Source organism: Uloborus diversus, chromosome 7 (assembly GCF_026930045.1).
Source record: "Uloborus diversus isolate 005 chromosome 7, Udiv.v.3.1, whole genome shotgun sequence".
Lineage (NCBI taxonomy): Eukaryota > Metazoa > Arthropoda > Arachnida > Araneae > Uloboridae > Uloborus > Uloborus diversus.
The window spans coordinates 123,910,282-123,920,708 of record NC_072737.1 but is presented as its reverse complement, the minus strand read 5'-3'; the positions used below and the strand labels follow the sequence as shown (position 1 = coordinate 123,920,708).

At 35.0% G+C, this 10,427-nt stretch overlaps 1 protein-coding gene across 1 annotated transcript; it reads left to right on the top strand.

Annotated features, from left to right (window-relative positions):
* The first annotated feature begins 3,246 nt into the window (after positions 1–3,246).
* On the top strand, positions 3,247–4,806 carry LOC129226870 (ankyrin-1-like). The gene has a single exon (XM_054861500.1). It carries the CDS (start codon positions 3,247–3,249, stop codon positions 4,804–4,806), a length of 1,560 nt encoding a protein of 519 aa, XP_054717475.1.
* Positions 4,807–10,427: the final 5,621 nt, after the last annotated feature.

The following is a 10,427-nucleotide window of genomic DNA, read 5'->3' as shown; positions in this document are numbered from 1 at the left end:
GCCGCGGGTTTAACCCCGGGAAATTTTCTAAATTGGAGATGGAGAAAGTAAGTTTTAGTTTTTTAAGCATTTTAGAGTAATATATTATCAACATTAGAACCCCGAAAACTCTACTCTCGCTAACTCGACACATGTTTTGGCTTTGAAAAACGAAAAAAAAAAAAAAAAAAAAAAAAAAAAGAGAAAGAAAACCCCACATGTACGGTGTTTTCGTAAAAAAATAGTTTAATTTATAGTATAATAATTTTGTTTTTAGACTATTACAGAATAGGGAATTTATATATATGTGAAAAGATTGAAATTATATTTAAATAAACTATCATTTCAAAAAATAAAGCATAAGATATTGCTGTCGCACTTTGATTAATAAGTGAAATAGCTAATTTAAACTTGCTTTGAATAAGGCTCAGAGTTCATTAAATAAAAATAATATCCCACAGTTAATTTGTTTAATAAAGTTAACATAGTATGTAAATAGCGGGTTTTTATAGAGTCTTATACCCTAAAAATATTTAAGTATTTGAAAATAACTAATGCAGTACTATAGTAATACGGTAATAAAATAATACTAATATTTCGAAATTTTGAATCTAACATTCTGTATGTAGTTAATTCTCTATTACAGAGATTTTTAAACTTGCTTTAAATACCAATATTAGGGCTGTCTTTAGAAAGGTGCGAATGTCGACCGCCTGACTAGATTACTGAATTTGAAGTCGTTGACGTCTGGTCGAATATCCAATTCATCAAAAATATCTCGGTGGTTATGAAAGTTGTTCAATCGCATCCCATTGTTGATCGGACAGACTATCCGCAGGTTCGCACACTGGGACAAATTTAAGCACTCCCAGCACCGTAACACTATCATTATTCACACCACTCGTTTTCAGTTAACCTGCTTTTAACCATAAAAATTATTTGTTGTAACTCATTGCTGAATGTATTTTACAAGGTACTTCAAACAAGGAAAGATTACTATCTTCAAACAAGGAAAATAAAAAATACTGAGACAAATTTGTGAGTTTAGAAAGCATTAAATAACTAATAATTTTCTTAAAATATTGGGGGGGGGCTCTGCTCCCTCAGGCTCCATGGAGTCGGCGCCACTGTATATATATATATATATATATATATATATATATATATATATATATATATATATATATATATATATATAAATTAGTCATAAATAATTGTTTTTCAATCATTTATTAACACTACAAATCTATAGAAAACGTAGCTGCACAATTTGATTTAAAAGTTCATAACATGTTTAAAAAAATCTTTGAAAAAAAATCAAGGTATTGAAAGTTATATTAAGTATTTTAAAAAAAGGAAGAAGGCAAAAAAAAAACTTACCAGCAAACGAACTTTTGACCAGATGGGCATGAATTTCTCGTGTTCCACTTAGTATTTGTTTTCTTTCCAAATTATTGGACTCAAGTATCTATGTCCACCGTGGACGTGACGTTGCTTGTTATTAAGAAATGTTCATCATTTTCTACAATAATATTGTGAAACTTAGCTGGCAGATAGATGTTCGCTTTTTATTTTCATGGAGAACGAGAGCGAATCCGTATCGGCCATCTCAGAACAACATGGCGCGCGTTTCAGCGGCGGTGGAGCGAAAGGCAATTGATTGACAGACGATTCGACCAATGAAGAGCGCGTGTTATTCACATGTCCAAACTTGAGTACCATATGCTTAAATGCTTCCCGGGTTTCAAAATAGCTTGTACCAACTTGCAGAGCAGTAAGGGTTCTAAAGGGCTCCTGAGCATTGCAAAACTGCAGTTTTATACATCTGAAAAGTCGCTTTCATATTCGTGGTCTCTAGTTATATATTTTGCCCTTTAGCTCGGGGCTAGAATTGAGTTGAGCCAAAGATTTTCCATTAAAATTGAAGCCGTTACAATTGAAGTTTGTGAATTAGAAAGAAGAAACATGCGAATCGAAAAGCCGTAACTATAGGAACGCCAAATAAAACTTCAATAACTTTAATGGAGATGAGATTATTCAAACTTGATTTTTAACGGTTTGTAACTTTTTCCTTTTGGAGATAGAAGCTTAGTTTTTCGACCGTAGGTCGAGTTAGATCTGGAGTAAAAAAAGTCGCTCTTTCCAGTGGTGTCAAAAAAAAAAAAAAAAAGGTGGGACAATTCCTTCGCTTTTTACTGATAGATTTAATAAAGAAAGTAGTGCTTAAGTTTTAAAGTGTAAGTGAAGAAAGTAGTGCGAAGCATAAAAAAGTTTGAGCTAAAAACGCAAATAACTGCCGCCGTATTTAAGTTAAAGGATTGAAACAAATTGCGTAAAACGTGGAAAATTCTGCCCTTTTTAACGATATATAATATTAATATGTGCAAGTAATTTTTCATCCCTCTAATAGGCAATAATAGGCAAGTTACGCGAAATTTGAGCTTAAAAAATTAATTACAAAAAAGAAAAAAAAAAAAATCGAATTCTATAAAATACAACCCCAGGTGCACATCCCCGGGGCTCGAAGTAATTTTGTACAAAATTTCAAGGCTGTAGGTGCTATGGGATCTCCTGGATGCAGACCCGTCACAGACTTGCTTCCATAATTTCTTTGAAACCTTACTTTTATTTACTATTAAGAGAAAATGTATTTGCAGCTTTGTTTGAAAGGTGCTGCTACTTTATTTGTTCGTTTATTTGTTTTTAACGCATCTTATTATTTAGATGAGCAAGGCATATTTTATTTTTAGAAATCGGCTTAAAATATTGGATAAAATGTGGTATAAATAATTTTCGATTTTTGCTAATTTTGAGAATTTTGATCAAATACAAGAAAGTCGATTGCTATACGGAAAGTAGGCTCGTTTAGTTCTGGACGAAATTCTTGTTAACAATTGCAAATACAAAAATATACACTCAATGAAATTAGAAAATTTCACATAATGCATATCTTTTATAAAAGATTTGATTTCGCTACATTTGTGGTAACTTAAATGTTTTCTCTCTTTCAGAACAGATCATACGATGCTCAAAGACCCATTTACTGTAATGAAACTGTTGCGTGCAGTAAAAGATGACAATCAGCTTGATGTCCGCGCAATTTTGCGCAAAGAGCCGGATCTAGTTGACGCGATGTTAACACGCCCCGTATTTCGCCGACCCCCCCACGGACCCAAGAGGGTAGCAGACAATCAACGTTTTACTGGACGGGGTTACCTTCACCAGGTGGCTCCTCTGCACTTGGCTGCGACGCTAGGGTTAAAGAATATGGTCAAGGAACTTCTTAGTGCTGGTGCCAATGTCCTCCTCCCTACAAATCTTGGATGGACACCACTGCACTTCGCTCTTCAGAATGGTGCCGAGGATGTCGCAGAAGTCTTTTTAGAGTCTGACAGAGTTATTGACATGCAAGACAAATGGAATAGAACTCCCTTGCATGTGGCCGTAGAAAGACGATGTACAGGAACAGTGAGGAAGTTGCTCGCTTTGGGGGCTAACACCCGTATTCAAGGAATTGACGACCGCACTCCCCTCCATATCGCTCTTCGTGAAGAGATGGAGGATATGGCAGAAATCCTCGTCAATTTCGACAGCGAAAATAAACTTAAGGATATTTGGGGTCTGACCCCTTTGCATTTGGCTGCAAGAGCAGGATATGTGAGAATAATGAGAAAGCTGCTGGCAGCGGGGGCTGATTTCCGTTCCCAAGATAGAGAGGGTAACTCGCCTCTCCATATCGCTCTTAGAAGTGACAAGGAGGAGATAGCAAATTTACTTGTTGACTTACATAGCTTGAACGACCTGAGAAATTCAGGGGATCATACTCCTTTGCATTTTGCTGCAGAAGCAGGAATGGTAGGAGTAATGAAAAAGCTGATCGCTGCAGGGGCTGATATTCATGCCCAAAGTTGTATCGGTTACGCGCCTCTCCACTTCGCTCTTGTGTACGAATGGGAGGATGCAGCAAATTTACTTGTTGATTTAGAGAGCAAAAATGAACCGAAAAATGATGATGGCGACACTCCCTTGCATACTGCAGCAGAAGCAGGAATGGTAAGCATAGTGAAGAAGCTGCTCGCTGCAGGGGCTGATATCTATGTTCAAAATAAATACAATGAAATGCCTCTCCACTTAGCTCTTTACAAAAAGAAGGAGGAAACGGCGAATTTACTACTCGATTTAATGATCGCAAATAACTTTCAAGGTTGTGATGAGAACAGTCTCTTGTGGGTTGCTGTATGCGTACAATCAGTGGATGTAGTGAGGAAATTGTTGTTCTCTAACGTGCATCCACATAGAAAGCACGAGTTTGACGAAAAATATCCACTGTTTATAGCGTTTGAACTGGGAAGAAACGATATTGCGAAGATGCTTCTTTCATCTTGCGCATTGAAGCACATTGCGATCCATGGGGATGATTCGCTTCCCGCAGCCCATGATATGCAGTACTGCGTCCAACAGCTGGCTGAATTTGAAGCCGAGATCCATCAGATGAAGAACACAAAGCTGTATGACACCACCATATCCTACTATGATCTTGCGTCGGCATCCGTCGCCAAATTGGCCCTCTACTATGGAAACGAAAACGTCCGAAGCGTTTTACTTCAGGATGAGTTGCAGAAGTTTCCAAACTATGCGGAACTAATTTATTTCAGAATGAGGAAGGCGGAAACGAGGAAGGTATGGCATGATAAGTGCATGGAGTGTTTTGCTGTTTTGTGCCACAACCTACCTCCTCTTTCAGCAATTAGCATCGATAATGTGTTACTTAGCTTGAGTGAGAAAGAAATGCAAATACTTGTGGAAGCTTTCAATTTTAATCTATAAAAACATTTTTATTGAATTGAATTGAGTGATGCAATCATGTTTAACACAATGTCCTGAAAGGAACACCATATATAAGACAGGCCAACGCATAAGCTTAAGTTTAGTTATCTTGGAATTTTTCATTCATTGTTGCGGGGTAAGGGTTACCAGAGCAATATTTCGGGTTTTTTCAAATTGGCCAAAATTAATGTTTTATTTAATAAACTACAGGGCTCCATCCCCGCTCGCTGGCACTTACCAAACCCCAAAGACTGCTTTGCAATCTTATTCGATTTGGAATGATTTGAATCGTCAATTAGAAAAATTCAGGTTATAAACGTGTTATGAGTTCCGCTTGGAACAAAAAGCACCCCTTTCCCGGGTTTAAAACTAACTTGTTATAATTCGCAGAGCTTTAGGTGCTAAGGGGCTCCTGAGCATTGCAAAACGGCTGTTTTGTAAGCCTCAGAGGTCGCTTTCAAAATATGTGGTCTCTCAGAATATATTTTGCTCTTTAGCTAAGAGCTTGAACTGAGTTGAGCCTAGGATTTTCCGTCAAAATAAATAAACTGATATGTGCTGTTCTAATTAATTGAGAAAGTTGGAAAAAGCTTCATTTTGATGCAGAAAAAAATTCTCTTTCGAACGACATTTAATGTTAAGGGGTACAGGGAAATCTTTCATTCCTTCAATAGGCAATTTACGTGAAATTTTAGCTTAACAGAAAACTTATAAAAAAGCTAATTCGAAATTTAAAAAAAACTCCAGGTGACCATTCCCGGGACTCGAAGTAATTTTGTACAAAATTTCAAGGCTGTAGCAGGGATCAAAGTCGTCCTACATTTCCTATAAATCCTATATTTTTCAAAAAAGGTCAAAACTATCTTATATTTCCAAAACAAATCCTATATTTTTGGTACCCCAGAGGAATTCTACACCTTATGCATAACGAGTTATGTTGCTTTTCACTGAAAGTTATGCCCTGCTCCATCAAAAAAGAAGTTCTTAAACGGAAAACTGGTGAAGATTTACTTGAATTAGATTCAACAAAAGATTTGAAATTTCATGTTGAGAAAATGTTGCCCCGATAGCCCCAAATTTACCACAAAACCATTTATTCAAGTTAAAAAATATTAAAGTATCCTGCACTTGGCCTAAAATTTTTAATTTTCTTCAAAAAACTAATATTTTTCTGTACATTTTTTAAAAAACATAACGTAAATTTTTAGAAATTATAAAGCTGAAAAATATTAACAATAAAGTACTGTTCGTTTTCCTAAGCCGAGACTTAGCGCCAATTTGCACATGCGTCAGGTCTGCTGTGATTTTTTCGAAATAGGGAGGGAAACCCGGAAGTAAAAGGTTCAAAATAACGTGTTCAAAGACAGCAAGGGCGAGCGGTAAGTGCCCATCCTCAACCAGTCGCCCCTTTTTGAAATGGAATCTGTCTTGAGTGGTAGTCTTCGCTTTCGAGAACGGACATTAGGTAATTAGCATTTAAGTAGGATATTTCTCATGCAATATTTAAGACCCTCTCATATTAGTCAAAAATATGGGTTTTTAAATGTTTTAGTTAAATTTTTCATTTTAAGTATGTTATTTTTTGTTGTTATTCATTTGCAAATGTTGATTTACAAACGTGTTGGCTAATAATTTTTGATATTGAGTCTTTTGATATTGATTCATGTATAATTTAAAAAAAATAATAGAAAAATCAATTTTTTGAAAAAAGTCTCCTGCTGTATACCTTAATATTTTTCAATTTGGATAAATGTTTTTGTGGTACAAATGGGGTTGTAGGGGTAACGTTTTATCTACATGAAAATTCGAATTTCCAAAGCAAAAAAAATTCTCGATTCAGCCTAGTACGTAAGTGCTGGTTCACAATTTCAGACGCAAGTCGGCAAGGGTTGGCGTTGTTAAAATTATATCAAAATTTTTACAGTTATTTTGACATAAAAGGAAAAATATAAGAGGATGTACGTTTTGAAAAAACATTTTTTTTTTTTGGATACACCAAAATGTACATCAATGACGAAGATATTCCTAAGAATGTAGCAGATAACTCCGTCAAAAATTATTGGAATTTCATCTTTAACACGAAGCATGAAAAGCTGCACTACCATAATTTGACCAAACTTGTTAAGGAAGGTGCCGCTGGAGAGAGGCTCAGAAGTTTTGAAGTCAATGTTAAGTCTATGGGGAAGTTTCCTCCCGATTGCTAATTCGCATTTAAATATTTTGAGATAATTTTTTTCTGCATAAGATTCTTCACAGTAGTACAAATGAGGCGTTATTTTTTAATTTTCCGTAAAAATTTACTGTTAAATTGTGGTTAAATTTATGAGTTGACAAAGAGTAAGAGGTGCTCTCTGTTTAAACACTTCATAAATACTCAAGATCAAACATTTGCTCAAATTGAAAAACTACGCGTCATTCTTGAAAGTTTGGGCTTTTCAGGGATACCTTTTTTGTAATCATATTTAAATTAGGATATAAGAGTAATTAGGAGGGAAAACCTGGGAAATTTTATAAAAATTGACGAATTTCCGTGTTAATCACGCCTCCCGTCGGTGACAATGAGAGAAGAATGACAATTCTTTATCCCCCGCTCTGGGATGGGGCATGGAGATCGTCTTCAGACACTCTTCAGGGTAATAAAAAACATGTGTTTAGGGGGAGGGGAAGACAGCAATTAAGGTTGAATGAGAGAGAGCGTTTATTTACTTCGGCTCTAAACTTGGTGTAGACTTATTTTTTGAGCTTCGCTACGCAACTTTTTCCTTGCTCGGCTTATACATACGGATTTGGAAATGCATATTCTAGCAGGGAGTAAGCCCCCAAGTGATTCAAATAAATCTGAAACTTTTTTAGTGAAAAAGGTTTGCATTTTAACTTTGTGTAATTGCCATATTATTAACTATATTTTAATACAGTGGACTCCCAACTTACGCGAGGGATGCGTTCTAAGACCCCTCGCGAAAGTCGAAATTTCGCGTTGTGGAAAAGGGTATGTGCAAAAACTTTTATAAGCATACCCATATAATTAAAGACGCTTGTAAACAGCACCTCAAACTGTTAAAAACCATATTTTAACTATACATAACTGTTTCTTACATAAAAAAACGAATTTTTATTTGTATTTAAAAAACCGTTTTATTTTATATGAAAAACTGCTACGACGCACAAAATCAGTGATCAATGGGAAGGAAAGACATAAAATAAACCACTACGGTACGTACATTATGTAGTAAGAAAAACAAATGCACTATACTTGTACTGTACAATAGATCTAGTAATGATATTTGTAAATTTAAAAAGCGCAGATGGGGATGATTTATGCTGCGTGATCAAATCGCTAATCTTATGTAATTTTAAACACACAATGCAGTTGCTTCACTAGTTCTTTTATAACGTTTCCATCTATGGCAAGGCAACACCCCTCTTCATGGTTTCTTAAATTCACAATACAAGAACAACTTCCATTTTCATAATTTTTGCATTGTGCTTAGAAACTACTCGGTGAACTTTTACGGGTTTCCTTTTCTTGATTTTTAACTTTAGATATGGAAAATTCACTCATACCTAATTGTCGTGCTACCTTCGACGCATTTTATAGTTATTCAAGCACATAATCTTTAGCTTTTCTTTAATTGTCAGAAACTTTCTTTTGTTCATTCTATCATGAAACAGCGCTCTTAGGTATCATATTATAGTTCATCAACTTCCCCATTTAGAATGAATGAAATAAATGTAAGCAATGTTCAGACTAGTACGGTCTGGGAACTTCCGCTCTCAGTGATGCCAAAGGGATGAAGGTCCATTCGTGAAAAAAAAAAAAAAAAAAAAAAAAAACTTGGTAGCCAATAACAAAACTGATACTTACACACCGCGATTCCCTTCAGGAAATTTTTCATGTTGCGGGCGAGGAATTCGCGTTAGGTCTCAAATTCTTTACCGGTGAAAAAATATAGCCATTTCGCGTAAGTCGGATCGCGTTGTAGCGGGAGTTGACTGTACAAAACAAAAACTTCCTTTCAGAAAAAATACATCAGAAGTGTAATATGCAAGTAAAATAAAACAGATGTTATAATTATGTGCCCATTGAAAGTGATTACAATGAACTTTAAAGAAAAGCATAAACAATCGTTTGTGTACATAAACATTGGCATTAATTAGGATGAAATTATGTGAAAGCACTTATTTTTACGAGCCTAAATTTTCGCAAAATTGAAAAAATCTACGAATTTGTGAGCTGAAAATTTTGCGATTTTTATATGAACAGAATCCTTATATATTATTTCTGTAGCCTGTTTTTGGTTTCTACGCCAAATTTCCCTCAATTCTTGATCGATTTCTTTGATTTACGGCTTATTTTATAGCTTCTGGTGCTGGCTACTGACGAAAAATAGACCCAAGGTCTGAAAATTGTTTCTTTTAACCGAAAAACCTGTTTTAAAGAACCAGAATAAGGTTTTCGGTCAAACTCATAACTTTAATTTGCGCGATGACCGACAGAGCTGAGTAGCTTGATTGGCAGAGCGTTCTCTTCGTAACCAGAAGATTACGTGTTCGGACCCACGTCCAAGCAATCTGCAACAAAAAAATTAGAGAAATATCGCGCATTACATGAACACTGAATTAAATGAATAACAACTATGAGGGAATAGAATAAATGAGAAGGAAATGCTCCTTGCTGATATGAAAACATTCAGTGATTTTGTGTGAAAAAATAATAAATCGTATATTGAAATATATATTCTTCTAATGAGTTTTTGACTCTTTGTACAAATAAGTAAAATACTACCTCAATTTGAAGGGTAAAATATATATTTTTTCTTCTTTTTGCTAAAAAACAAATAGCTTATCATTTTTACTACATTCGAAAGCATAGTTCAATTTATTTTGTATTTTAACCGTGCTGTTAAATGATGAACACGTGTTGCCATCTAAGTTTTAACGGTTTAGCAGCCTGCGATAACAAATTGTAAAAATTTTCAAAAATAAAAACATTTTTCTTCAATATCTTATCTCATATATTAATCCCCTCTCATTTTAAAACTTATCAGGCTGGCCAATGACGAAAAAAAGACTTACGGTCGAAAATTCAAGTTTTCGAAATCGCCTCTTGCTGTTTCAAAACCTTGATGCTGCCTGTAGTTCTTATGAATTTTTTAAAGCAAAGTTCTAATGCAGTTTTCCATTTTTTACGTCGATTTCGGCAAAAAAAAAAAAAAAAAAAAAATAGCCTGTGTGTGTGTTCATATTTTAATAAAGCTTAACAGCACTGGACTTAGTTGTTCGGTTTAATTGATAAGTTTTTTTCGGTAGAGCGTTCGGCTATAAACTATTTGAACTTCGGGCAAGCTTGGGCTGTCCGACATAATATCAAATTTATATTAGTATTACGCATTACATGTGCTCATAACATACACACCTAATAAAATAAATGCAGTGGGAATGCTACTTGGTGTTTCGACTCCTTTATGCAGGCTACAGTTATCATTCGGATAAGTTGATTGTTAATCGAACTGTGTTCTTTGACTACATCCAGACCACTCAACATAATGTAAGCATAAAAAAGTATTAGATTTACCTAAAGAAATCCTTTTTGTGCAGAAAAACATTTTTATTGTATGCTA